At 43.4% G+C, this 13,068-nt stretch overlaps 1 protein-coding gene across 1 annotated transcript in view; it reads left to right on the forward strand.

Moving 5' to 3' along the window:
- The window catches only part of GPAT3 (glycerol-3-phosphate acyltransferase 3), a 29,185-nt gene extending 16,724 nt beyond the window's left edge, over window positions 1-12,461 (forward strand). Inside the window, exons 5-13 of the mRNA XM_074949964.1 lie at window positions 815-889; window positions 2,356-2,445; window positions 3,146-3,239; window positions 5,708-5,823; window positions 8,336-8,391; window positions 8,933-9,018; window positions 9,568-9,696; window positions 10,425-10,504; window positions 11,328-12,461. Coding sequence (XP_074806065.1) covers window positions 815-889; window positions 2,356-2,445; window positions 3,146-3,239; window positions 5,708-5,823; window positions 8,336-8,391; window positions 8,933-9,018; window positions 9,568-9,696; window positions 10,425-10,504; window positions 11,328-11,454 — 853 coding nt within the window. The 3' untranslated portion in view covers window positions 11,455-12,461. The remainder of the gene's footprint in view (window positions 1-814; window positions 890-2,355; window positions 2,446-3,145; window positions 3,240-5,707; window positions 5,824-8,335; window positions 8,392-8,932; window positions 9,019-9,567; window positions 9,697-10,424; window positions 10,505-11,327) is intronic.
- Window positions 12,462-13,068: the final 607 nt, after the last annotated feature.

A 13,068-nucleotide genomic window follows, 5' to 3' on the forward strand; every position in this document is an offset into this window, starting at 1 on the left:
TGCTCTTTATAGTCCAGTAAACCTTTTGAAATGTCTTCTTCTGAAAGGTATCCCCAGATAGAGTTCCTTTCCCCTGCTAGGTGTTACATCCATGTAGATGCCATACTGGCACTTTCCTGCTTGTAACTTTTACAATGCAAATGATCTTCTTGCAATCACAGATACAAATGAATAGCCTGCTGTCCTTGGCCATACCTGGCTTGAAGTGTTGGCCCCTTTGTCTGGAAAACCCTGTTTATCAACTTCCCCTGAGGTGTCTGGTTTAAACATGTTTTAGTCACATTTTCAGCACATCTGTATAACTTGCAGATTAACCAGACATAGGTATTTCATGCAAGAATATTAATGATTAGGGAGTTGTTTTCCAATGATATTACATGACCCCTTTGCGATACAGATGACAACAATGTGTTAGGTGCAGTGAGCATGTCGGGTCTGACCAGAGTTACTGAAACGCAGCAGTAACCCACCACTGGGCCTCTGTCACATATGCACGAATGTGAAATGATCACTCTGCAGTTTGAGGTAACTGAGTCCTGCAAGAAACAATGACGAACATGCAAACTGGGCTTTTTAAGTTATCACACTGCACCCGTCACTGCGGAGTCTCGCACTGCTCCTTTTACTCCCTTCCCCCATCTTAAAATTGAAACTATTGTAGGGGCTCTGATATTCATCAGATACTCTTCAGCATTCTAATGTACTCTAGTACATCTAGTTAGATGTTTTTGTGACATGAATTGCTGTAATTCCCCTCCAGTAGGGATCTTCTTGCTGCAGACAAACAGTCTGGTCTCTTCCTTTTCGTTTTTAGTGTTACCTTGGCTGCCATTGGGATTGTTTCAATGATTGTGGGAACCACACTTGTAGGGCAGTTGCCAAACAGCAGGTAAGTGTGTGGGTTTTTTCCCCCTTAATTAACCTGTTTGGGTTGGATAGGGGGTGGGGTCCCGGGGGGCGGTTACGGGCAGGGGTTCCCAGGAGGGGGTGGTCAGGGGACAAGGAGTTGGGGGGGGGGGGGACGCGGGTTGGATAGGTTGGGGGTTCTGAGGAGGGTAGTCAGGGGGCAGGAAGTTGGAGGGGGAATATAGGGTTAGGGTTTGGGGGGGGGTACAGCCTTCCCTACCCAGCCCTCCGTATGCTTGTGGAACCCTGATGTGGACTTCAGGCCAAAAAGTTTGCCCACTCCTGGTGTATGAGGAGAATGTCAACAGTGAAGGATATGGTGGTGAAAATGTGGTACTGCGTTGGTAAGAGGAGAGACTCAGAGTTCCTGGGAGCAGAGGAGGATGAAGGGGAAAGCAAAAGACAAGCGTGAGAGGCAAAATGGGGAAAGTCAGGTGGGGCAAGGAGAGGTGCAGAGGCAACAAACAAGGAAACAATACTTGCTGCAATGGAGAAACTCTGAAGTGTGATTCCCATCCAAAGAGTGACTGGGAAAGGAAATATTTCTTGTGTGTATTCTCCGTTCTCTCTTTAGTGATCAAGGCTGTCTTGGAAAAGTGATCTTATTTCCCTTGGATGTGCAGGGCCAGCCTAGCTCTGGGCCTTGAGCTGGATTCTAGTCCTCCTTTGCAGCACCAACAAAACTGTTTATCTAAGTTCCAGTTGTGACACTTGTGCTAACCCACCATTTTAAGGGGATAGCGCCTGTGTAACTGAGAATCTATCTTGGCCTGGAGGGCCTCTCATTACTGATGCTTGTCAGAGTCCAGCTTGATTTGTCAGGGTCCAGGTTGACTTTGCAGGGAGGCAAACAACAACAAAACCCCCTCTCCTTACCTTTGAAGTGAGCATGCTCATTATGGAAATAACTGAGAATGAAACCCCAATGTCACTCTAAACTGCAGTGCTACTCTGAACACCAGCTAAACACTCCTTCCTTCACTTGTTCCCCTGGTCTCCCTCTCTCTGGCTTCTCCCCAAGCTATCCAGAGGAGCCTGGGAGGTCTCTGCTGTGTATGTTGTCTCTACCAGTGGCATCACCACTTTTTATAGTATGGAAGCACCTCTGGGGAGCCAGTCTTGGTTGGGCTGCCTTTGTGCTGGGGTATGTGTATATAAAATAAACACTCTGAGATGGCAGGCTCGTTGGAGAAGAACTATCTCAATAGACAAGACCGAGTGGGAGGTGAAGTGATTTGCCCAAGGTGTTGCGGCAGGTTGGTGGCAGAGCTGGGAATAGGACCGAAGTTCCCAGAATCCCAATCCACTGCCCTAAACACACTATACTATTGCAATAAAGACTTGGCCTAGTCCTTGTAACTGGAACACTTTGCAAGGGCTGAGGAAAACGGCTTCTATTATAATTCCCTTCCAAGACTGTTTGGAGGTGTAAGTGTACGTGTCTTTCAGCGCTAAAGATTGGCTAAGCGAACTGGTCCACCTGACGTGCTCCCGGATCCTCGTCAGAGCTCTGTCTGGTACCATCACATACCATAACAAGTGAGTAAGTCTGTGTTGCACTCCACTACTGTAAAGGGCAGAACCATCCCTTGGGTAGGACGAATCGGGGTGATGGCTCTGGCACCCATGCTTTGGTGGGGCCCCACGGGCTGGTGCGATTGGACGGTCCAGGAAGAGACGAATCTGTCACTTCCGCCCCAGGCCCCACACCCCTGTAGGGATGGCCCTGGTAAAGAGGATACATAACTCTAGACAAATAGGACAAAGGGGGTAATTTGTTTTTTGGTGGTGTCAGTGGTGGTATGTCTCAAAGCGAGGACCTCTTTTAATGAACTTTAGTCTGTATGGAATTAGCATGACTGTGCTACACGGGTAGAGTGGCTGAATGATGAAGGTGTTTGCTCAGTGTTTGCTTATTTGCTTATAGCGTGACAACTAAATCTCTTACCGGAAATTATTCTCAAAGCATGGTTCAAATGCTATTTAACGCTGTTTTCATTAACAGTAGGTCTAGTCTGTAAATTGACAGAAATTGTTCACCAACAATTTTCTGTAGGTTAGAAAATAATCACAACCATATTGTAGCTTGCAGGTGCCTACAAAATTATTGTAACTGCTGCTGTTACTATTCCACTGAAATGCAGTCTCCCATGAACTAGTGAGACACTTGATATAATCAACAAAGGCAACATAGTTATGTTTTGTACAGTTAAGTGAATGATGCTTCCTGTCATTGCAGGGAAAACAGACCACAGAAAGGAGGTATATGTGTTGCCAACCACACGTCTCCAATAGATGTTTTAATCCTGACTAACGATGGATGCTATGCAATGGTATGAAGTGAAAACCTGTAAATGTTGATATAGACAGTAGTGATCAGGAGGAGGCCGCTAAAGTTTGTGACCTAAACTAGGGTCTCACTCCAGATGTCTAGAATAAATGCTATGTACTAACCCAGTGGGTCACCAGCCTCTGACTATGGGAAGGATCTCTGACTTCTCGCAGCATTTTCCAGAATAAACGTGCATCCTGAGATCCCAGATAAACTCCATGGCTTCCGCCAGGTCGTGTATGAGCACTTGGCCCCTTCAGACCAAAGTGTAAATGAGAATCTTGAACCACTGCAGAAGTCACAGAAATGGAATCTGTTGGATCACTTATTAAAAATGCATTTCTTTACACTGCATTGTTAAGATTCAGGTATGTCTACATGGCAGATGAAGGTGTGATTGGGCATATCTACACTAGCTTTAATCTCTCAAATTTAGGTAACCGTAGTGGTGAAGATATGGTAGTACAAGCTGGCAGCCCCAGTACAAGCCCAATGGGCTACACACTCAGGTTGCTAGTCTGCTAGAGCCTATGCCCACTGCATCTTTGCATCTGTTCCTCGTGCTAGCTAGATTAAAGCCTATCCATCCTACAATGATGCCAAAATTTGTGGTGTAGACGTACCCTAAGTTATTGCTCAATGCTCTAGAACTGAGCCTCTGCTCTCAATCCTTTTTTCAGTGTAAGGAAGGAAGGGGGTATTTGGTCCTTGAGCAAGGTTGTCTCAGGTGTCCAGGTTGAAAGTTGGTGGCCAGTAGAATTGCTGTGAATGCACTGTTCATAAAGTGCACCTGGGAATAACTCGGACAGCACAGGTGCCTGACCAGCAATGGCTTGCTCTTCAAATGCAGACTGAGACACTCTGCATTACAATAGAGCAGATAGTGATAAAATGGAGTTTAATTCCTGATAGTGACTAAGACTACTTCTGACTTTCATGAAGGGGCCTAGCAGCAGGCCTCCTTCAGCCCCTGTGATCAAGTGCTGGAGGTGTATTTTGGGTGTAGTGCTGAAAGAATGGCTTGTCAAGTAAAACTCCTGCTACCATCTGATCTGTCTAGCAGATCTTCTTATTGCTTTTGTCGTGGAAGCTGTGAAGAAGGCTGTGGAAGCTGTGAAGAAGGCTGTGGGAGAGGGATGTTGGCTCTTGTGTGTGTTACTAAAGCTGCCCACTGTGAGGGTCATGACCTAACTAAACTGGGTGTTAGTCATTCAAAAGAACAAGTCCAGTAACATTCTGCTGCGACAGACTTGTTCCGAGGGAAGACCCTCTCAGGGTCCTGGAGCCCAAGCCCGACAAGTCCATACTGCAATTTTTACAACCCACAACCTGAGCCCAGCGAACCCAAGTCAGTTGCAGGTGTTCTATTGCAGTGTAAATATACCCAGTGTGTCCAGCCTGGGCACCCACGAATAATGGCAGGAGCTGACTATCTTTTGTGGTGGTCTGCCCATCATGCAGCTTAAGACTGACATTCGAGCCTGGCTACAGGTAGTGCTCTGGGGATGAGATGCAGAATAGAAATCTACTTTGTAGCTGAAATATTGGGATTGTGAAATGCCCAGAAGTAACAGGTTAAGATGGGGGCATCTCAGTGTAGCTTGTGATGTGGTAATGGCACAAAGATGGTATGAAACTCTAACTTTCATCTTTAGTAAATGTTAACTTTCCTATTGTAACGCTTCAGTGACTGACAGTACCTAAAATCTGTGTAAGTCACTGGTAGATCAGAGTACTGCAAAATATTTTGCCTAAGAGGTTATAAAAGTAAAGGCAGAGGACAAGGTTTGGAATGGAAAGAGGAAGACTTCTCAAGTATTGATGCTAATTGCATTATGAGTAACCTCTTTCTGTTCATGCAGTTAGTGCAGAGTTCTTGGTGTGCATGCAAAAGCATGTAAAACTTTCCAAATTTAGATGGGTTAATACTCACAGATATATGCTCACCCTAATATGTATGAGATGACCTAGTGCAAAATAATGAAGAGACCAAGACAGTACAAACTCTAAACTATTTTGTAAAAGCAGAACTTCAAGTGCCTTTAGTAGCCACCATATTGGTTTGAACGTGCTTAAAGGGATTTCTAGCTGTGTGCAGAGACTGTTCATGGGGGTGAGTGGAAACCTGACACGTCAGAAAAATGCAGCCTCAAGGGTCTTTTGTGATTTTTCTGAAGATGCACAAAAGTAAATGCTTACAAAATAGTTGCCTCTTTACTTTCTACTGTCTATATATTCAGGGTTTGAACCGTGGTTGTATAATATTTAAATAGTGCTAAAAGACCAACTATCCAATACTGTATTTTCTAGGTGTCTAGGAAATGAATGCTTTTACTGGATTTCTTTTTCTGTACATTGCAAAGCTCTAGTTTGGGAGATACATAGCTGTATTTTAAATAGGCATTAAGCAGATGGACTTTCATTTTGCCATGAGTTTCGTATAGTAGCCTGTCTCATTTGGGCTTGCAGGTTGGCCAGGCTCACGGGGGTCTAATGGGACTTATTCAGAGATCCACAGTCAAAGCCTGTCCCCATGTCTGGTTTGAACGCTCAGAAATGAAAGACCGCCACCAAGTGACAAAAAGGTAAGGAATGGGCAATAACTCAGCTGAGTGCTGCTGTAGCTGTGAAAAATGGCATTATTCTAACCATAACAATCCTAGCATCTGGGATCCCTAGTCATGGGCCAGAACCGCATTGTACAAACACAGAACAAAAAGATGGCCCTTACTCCATAGAGCTTACAACCCAAGTATTACACAAGAGACAGACATACAGGCGGGGTGGGGGCAATAAGGAAACGGTAAGTCATTGGTCAGCATGATAGGCAGTGGCCTTGGCATGCCAGTAGCCTAACAATCTTGCCCCTTCTGGAGGGTGAAAGGCTAGACTGTAGAAGCACTTTATCTGCAGTGAATATATCTGGCCACCTTGTTCTAAATGCTAAACACCTTGCAGAAACACTGGAATACCAGGACTCAACCTCCTTCTATGATTGTGTATTACCATAGTCTGGAGTGATGTGGATTGCAGTTGTTTGCAACATGCATGCAGTGAATGGAAAAATTACAGTTGTGGGAGCAATCTTACACTACTTTTTCTTTGGGAATATTACTATGCATCTAATTAGCAACAGAAATGGAACTTGGATGTTACCCACAGATGGGGAGGGAATAGGCAAGTGTGTGCTTGCAAACGAGTGCTGAGATACTGCAGAAATGGGGAAAAATTTTAAAAAGTCATTAAGCACTCTTGGGATCTCTTCCTATAGTAAAATAGTTTGGACAAAAGGTTCTAGTGACAAAGATGTTCCAGGTGCGACTGCACAGGACTTCTGACATGGAGTTAATCTGATAGCTCTGCTGCCAGGGCCACTTGGTGTGCAGGTACCCCAGAGTCTTGCTGTTTCTTTCCACAATTATAATCTAAATTGTTTTCCCACACGAATGTCAAGGAAAAGCCATATGAAATCCCAAACTGGGACTTACTGTTGGGAGGTAGGAACCTAACTTTACTCACAAAATATTAATTTTATCATGAAATAGAATTACCTGTAGCTTTTGCTGAAATGTCTTCTAAATTGGAGCCTTCTAAAAACCACAGACTTGCTGGTTTTAGATGAAGTTACCTACAGTACTGAGCTCCTCCTGGAAAGGGCAAGATTTCCTCAAAGAACAGTATAGTCATGTAGCAAAGAAGAACTTTCCCTTAGCGCAGTACAATAGAAATAGTAGTGCTATATTTCAAGTATCTATGAAGTTTGTAGTCTAGCGTCAGGTTTGTTGTAAAGGGCATCACTCTCCTGATTCCGGAATGGAGTTGTTCCTCCTTAGAGATCTGAGTCTGGTATAGCTGACCTCCCATCATGGGAGGGAACAAGGGAGGGAAGCTCTCATTAACTGGGGAGAATCATTCTCTCATCCTTCTTTCTCTTCTTGCATACCTTCACTAACTATTCATTAACAGAAGATAATGGAAGGGTTTTTTTGTTTTTGTTTTTGTTTTGGGGGGGAGGAGAAGACAGGAGACGAAATCTTTATCCAATCATCCTGATCATCATAACCTTCCAAACTAAAAACTTTCAAACTAAGTTTCTGCCCCAGTTGATTCACAGGAGCACCTGCTGGTTGGAGCTGGATTCCAATGCCAGGTGTTTGTATCCTATCCTAAATTTTGTGTAGAATTTTCAGGGTAGTCTTATAAGCATAAACTTGTCTTTCACCTTGCTGGCTTCTAAATGGTAGATTGAAGGAGCATTCCAGAAAGTCTACTCAACCAAGATCAAGGAGTGAGAATTTTGGGCATTATAGATATTTCAGAAATGGAGAAGGCCTATGATTAAATAACTAGAACCAAGATTATTTAGCCTTTATCAAACTTGCATATTTTGCTCAGCCTGTTTAAGTATTGCAATCAGTGGGGCTTCCACCACTTGAGTGTGCCACAGCCTAAAGTATCTTACTGCCAAGAAGTTTTTTCCGGATAGACAGCCTAAAACTTTATGCCATTCATCTCTTGCATTAACACTACTTCCTCTCAGTGCGTCAGCCCTTCAAATACTTGTTGTTGGTTTTTAACCCCCTCGGTTATTGCTTCTGAATCTTGCAACAGAAGTGCTTCTCACAAACACCCTTATTGAAAACTTTCCTCTTCTTACCACAGTATATTAGCTACTTATTACTAGAGCTTGCCACAAAAGCACGATTTTTCATGGGGGGGGAGGGAAAAATCTTGCTGGCTCTTTCCAACAAATTTTGACTTGCTCTACTTATTGCACTTAAAAATCAGAACCGTTAATAGAGGCTAAACGTGAACTCGCGCATGCGTGCGCTCTCTCTCATATCCATGCGCAAGAGAGCTGGGGATGTCCCTTTGAAGTAAGAATAATTGGTGAAATACTGGGTAGGACTAAATATTAAAGGATGTTTGGAGCTGAATCTAGGCTCAAATGATATTCCTGTTATGAATTACAGATGCACAGTGATATGTTGCATCAAACATTGGCTTTTGGTTTCTGTTGAATGTACATACATGACTGGAAAAATTAATCCTGTTTCAAAATGTATTGCTTAAACATCCTTCTTTCTGCTTCTACAGACTGAGAGAACATGTAGCAGCTAAGAACAAACTGCCAATCTTAATTTTTCCAGAAGGTAAGAAACTCTCATTCCACTGGATTTAGTTGTCTTCTCAGTGCTTATGTCACTCTTGGTTGTCCTGCTGTGACTCCTATTGCTCAAACAGATCTTGTTCCAAACTTGTAATAGGAAACATCAAGTGTCAGGATGCCCCAGCTTCTCCCAGAAATGGTGGGAGGAAGGGAAGAAGGCTGAAAGGGTTTTTCCCACAAATGGCTTAATCCTTCTTCTCTGATGCAGAGAGAGCCTGTTGTGTATCATGCATGGCCTCCCTGCTTCTACCTACCTCTCCATCCTCTTCCCCCAAACCTCAACCTTAAAGTCTTCTAGCACTACAGGGAGGGGAGCACTGCCCCACCATTCTCTGACCTCCAATCTTTAGGCCTGGACAAAGCACAGACATTGGAAAGACTGACTCATTCTTGTTGGAGGTGCTTTTTACTGTTCCCCAGTGGCTGCTTGCTTTGCAAACTGGTATAATCCTGCTGTCTGACTCCATTAGAATACATAACAAAGGTTTCCTGACTGCAAACACTCTGACTTCTCTTTTGTCCAGGCACTTGTATAAACAACACATCAGTAATGATGTTTAAGAAAGGAAGCTTTGAAATAGGAGGGACCATCTATCCAGTTGCAATCAAGGTAAAATACAATAGCAATATATCTCCAGACACTGCTGTTTACCTGTAGAAAGGTCTGGCTGCTGGGTGGGTGGGAGATGGACAAGAGTTTGTCTCAGTACAGTTGCCAGTAGAAGCACATGCTCTGCAACTGGCCCTCGGGTGTGCTTGGCCATTGGAAAGCAAACAATTGAACACCCATGAATGAAAGTAATTCAGTCTCTTTAGAGTTGCTCTTCTGAAATAAGTGGAAACCTATTGGTGGGTTCTGTTGGAGTTTGCCTTACAACGTGGAAGACTGGAGAGAAGTTAGGAAGGGGGTGGTCTGACCAGCCCATGAATTAACAAGTCAATATTTGAAGGAATAGGAAAATGAAGCTTGTAATCCAGGCTAGACTTGACACCCCTGTAAAAATATACATTATCTCCCCATGCTGCACCGCTGGGGGTGGAGGCCAATGTGTAATGGTTACTAATGTCCTCCTATACAGCCTTCTGAGTTAAATGCCATAACACGTGTTTACACCTTGGATCTATATTACTTAAACTTACTATTTTTGCCTTTCTGTAGTATGACCCTCAGTTTGGAGATGCGTTCTGGAACAGCAGCAAATATGACATAGTGAGCTACCTGTTGCGAATAATGACGAGTTGGGCCATTGTGTGCAACGTCTGGTACATGCCACCGATGGTCAGAGAGGTATTTTTGCATGTGGTTGATTCTCTAAGCCATACTTATTTTACATCCTATACAAATCAATCTTAAATTGAGCCTCCTTCAGTGCTCTTAGTAGCATTGTTCAACTTCTTTTTAAATTTTGCATTTCCCAGTGTATTTGAGCATGAAATGTATCTGCAGTATATTAGCTGTTGGAAAAAGGAGGCTGTCCCTGTCCATGTAGTGTTGCTCTGGAACTAAATGCTGATGGCACAATGGCTACACAATTACTCATGCTAATGTGAGCTGTGCTGCTAAGAATAACACTCGCTGTTTGGTTTATTATTAAGTCATCAATCTGTCTGAAGGAAACTTTCTCCATCTTGCCATCACTTCAAAAACAGACCTAAAATGTATGCTAGATTTGCCTGGGAAGTGTGTGATCTTCCATTTAGTATCAAGTTGCAGATGAGGAGTGGACTAACATCCTTTGAGGAAAAGAAGGCTAAAAACTAGACATTCAGAGAATGAGCTTAATGTGTCAAAGCTCCCCCACAGCCTCCCCAAAAAAACCCAACCAAAACCCCCAAACAAAACCAGACAAAGCCTAATGCTCCGAAAGCAAAAGCTTTCTGGTCACAAACTAAAGAATCTGTAGGACTTGTAGCAGAGTTGTGTGTGTGTGTGTTTTTTTTTTTTTTTTTTTTTTTTTTTAAAAAAAACAAATAAAAATCCATAGGTAAATTGACTCTAATTTGCATCCCGTGTAGGAAGGAGAAGATGCTGTCCAGTTTGCCAACAGAGTGAAGTCAGCCATTGCTCACCAAGGAGGACTGACTGAGCTTTCCTGGTATGAGATGTGATTTTGCTTGCACTTAATGACATTTTTGCATACATGTCTTTTAAGTCTTAATGGCTATAGAATGTGGTTCAGACTCTCTAAACTGTCTAGGGGACTTAGACACTACTTCACTATATAATTGAAGGTGTGTTAATCCCCTAGACAGCTTTGACTGCCTCAACCTTTGTGTTCTTTAACTTAAATGGTCTTAGCCAGGATATGGTAGATAAAGAGGGAGTTGGCTATTCAGGCACTTTCATATGAAAGAAGGTTTTCTTAATAATTTATATGATGACAATACAGAGCTCTTGAACAGTGGGTTTCAGCTAAAAGTTTCAAAGCACAATACAGTCTTCCCCATTTGTCAAATAGAAACTAAAGCATGTAGAGGTAACATTACTGTAGTGAAGAGACGCAGCAGATCAGGAGCAGAGCTGAGACTAGGACCTAGGTCTGCAGAGCTCCTATCCATTGAACATCCTGCCTCAGTATGGGTTTCTGGTACCCCAAGAACATGTAATGCTATAAAATAAGTGGATCATGCTGAAAAAACTCCAGAGCGAGGCCCTGATGAGAGCAGTCAAAATGCCCAAGTGGATTCAGTGCTCTACAGAGACAAGAAGGATGGGATATGGAATTTATGTAACATAAGGGACAAATGATACTATTCACGCAAGCGCTACTGTCACTGAAGTCAAGATGAAGTTACATGGGTGCATATATTTAAGGGCTTTGGCCCAGATCATCAAAGGCATTTAGTGGCTCAACTCCAACTTCATTTTTTCCCTAATGTTGAAGTCTAACTGCATCCTTTCTGTCTTCTGTGCTCCAGGGATGGAGGTCTGAAAAGGGCCAAAGTCAAAGACACTTTCAAGGAGCAGCAGCAGAAAAACTACAGCAAGATGATAGTAAGAAATGGATCAACAGGAAATCTATCAATGGGAGCAGAATCCAACTGAATTCCAGCTTTTCCAACTAAGCTTCCCAGGACTAGCTCTGACAGGAATACTGTGGGTTTTTCATTGAGGAAAAACCAAACCTATTCTAATGTGTGTGAATATCCTTTATGTGGATGGGGCAGAACATACAAATGGGGCAGTATTTTGTTATGTATTTTTATTGCAAGCATGATATTCCACTGAATTGCAGCTCCAGGTATCATGGAATAGAACCTGACTTAAAACTGGGGGGGGGGGAGTGCAGTTTTAAAAAACAGTACATGACTCTCTTGAGTCTCTGAAAGGGAAGTGAAAACAGTGACTCTGGTCTGACGCTGTGTGTGCAAATAACTCTTCTTGCTAAAGTCACTCGGAAGTTGGAAACAAATTTGTTTCCTGAACAGCTGCTTTCTCTCTCATCATGCTTGTAGGCTGGTGTTTTTGTTGTACAGTTCTTAACTAATCTTGCGGTTTGAGTGATGCAGGTCTGTTTGTCTCCACTGGTTTGTATTTCTATGTATGTGAAGTAGGGAGGTGGTGAATAACCTAGAATGACAGACACTAAACAGTGGGGAGAGAGGTGGGCAATCAGAACAACATCCTCTTCAAACACAACCAGGACCTTGGATGGCCTCTAACCCTAGAATTGCCTCTAATGGAAACTGATACCTGAGAAGGTATTTAGGAGATTCCTCTAGAAACATCTCTGCATGCTGGAACTATTCCCTAAACTACTGTGCTTCTTCAGACTGGGTACAGTAAAGAGAAGAGATGATTGGGAGCTCCATAACTGAAAATGGATACCTCTGTATTATAGTAGATGCATTTTTATTGTAAGTGCAGTAAATTCTTCTTTTTGCATAATGCTAACAGCTTAACAAAAATCGGTGGGGATCAGCTACCACAACACAGCTCATACTTGGCTGGGCTAGCAATGTCTATTACAAACCAAAACAGAATTCATGTGTCATTTGCAGTAAAAGAAATGGCCTGTTGGGAATGCACATGTACTGCAGCCTTATTGTAAACGGGAAATAAATTCTATATTTCTAATGAGTCTCTGGTAATGGTATTTTTCCTCTAACTTGTTCGTTCTGGCTTCTATTTCTCTTCTGTTGGGCAATGGTTTGCCGTGTGGCTCAGATCCACAAAGGGACATGGGCATGGCAACGCCTAGCCACCCAGTGGGATCCATAAACACTGAACTAGCCACCCGGGATTCCTAGATAATGCCTAGGGAGAAACAGGTGCCTAAAAAAGGGATCCACAAAAGCCAGCCTGCTAGGTGGGGAGGCACCTAAGCTAGTCAATGGCAGATGCTGAAGAGAGGGGTGTGGCCTATGCCCTGCCCTTCTTAGGGCATTATGCAACCATCTCTGCTCAAAATCCACAGATGGGAGCCGGGAGCCTAAGCAGTTTCTTGCAAGGGTGGTAATGGCAGAGGAAGCCTCCCTTTAGTCCCCTCATTAGGGAACTCTCCCAGGTTCTATTCTTCCCTGTCCCTCCCCGCCTGACGGGGAGCAGGGAATTTTCCACCTCTCAGGTGAGTGTCCTAACGGCTCGTGTAAGTAAGCATTACTCTTGTGCTCTCTGTGGCCCAACGCATCTTATTTATACACAGTGGAACAGCTTCAG

The sequence above is a fragment of the Natator depressus genome, chromosome 4, assembly GCF_965152275.1.
Source record: "Natator depressus isolate rNatDep1 chromosome 4, rNatDep2.hap1, whole genome shotgun sequence".
NCBI lineage: Eukaryota > Metazoa > Chordata > Testudines > Cheloniidae > Natator > Natator depressus.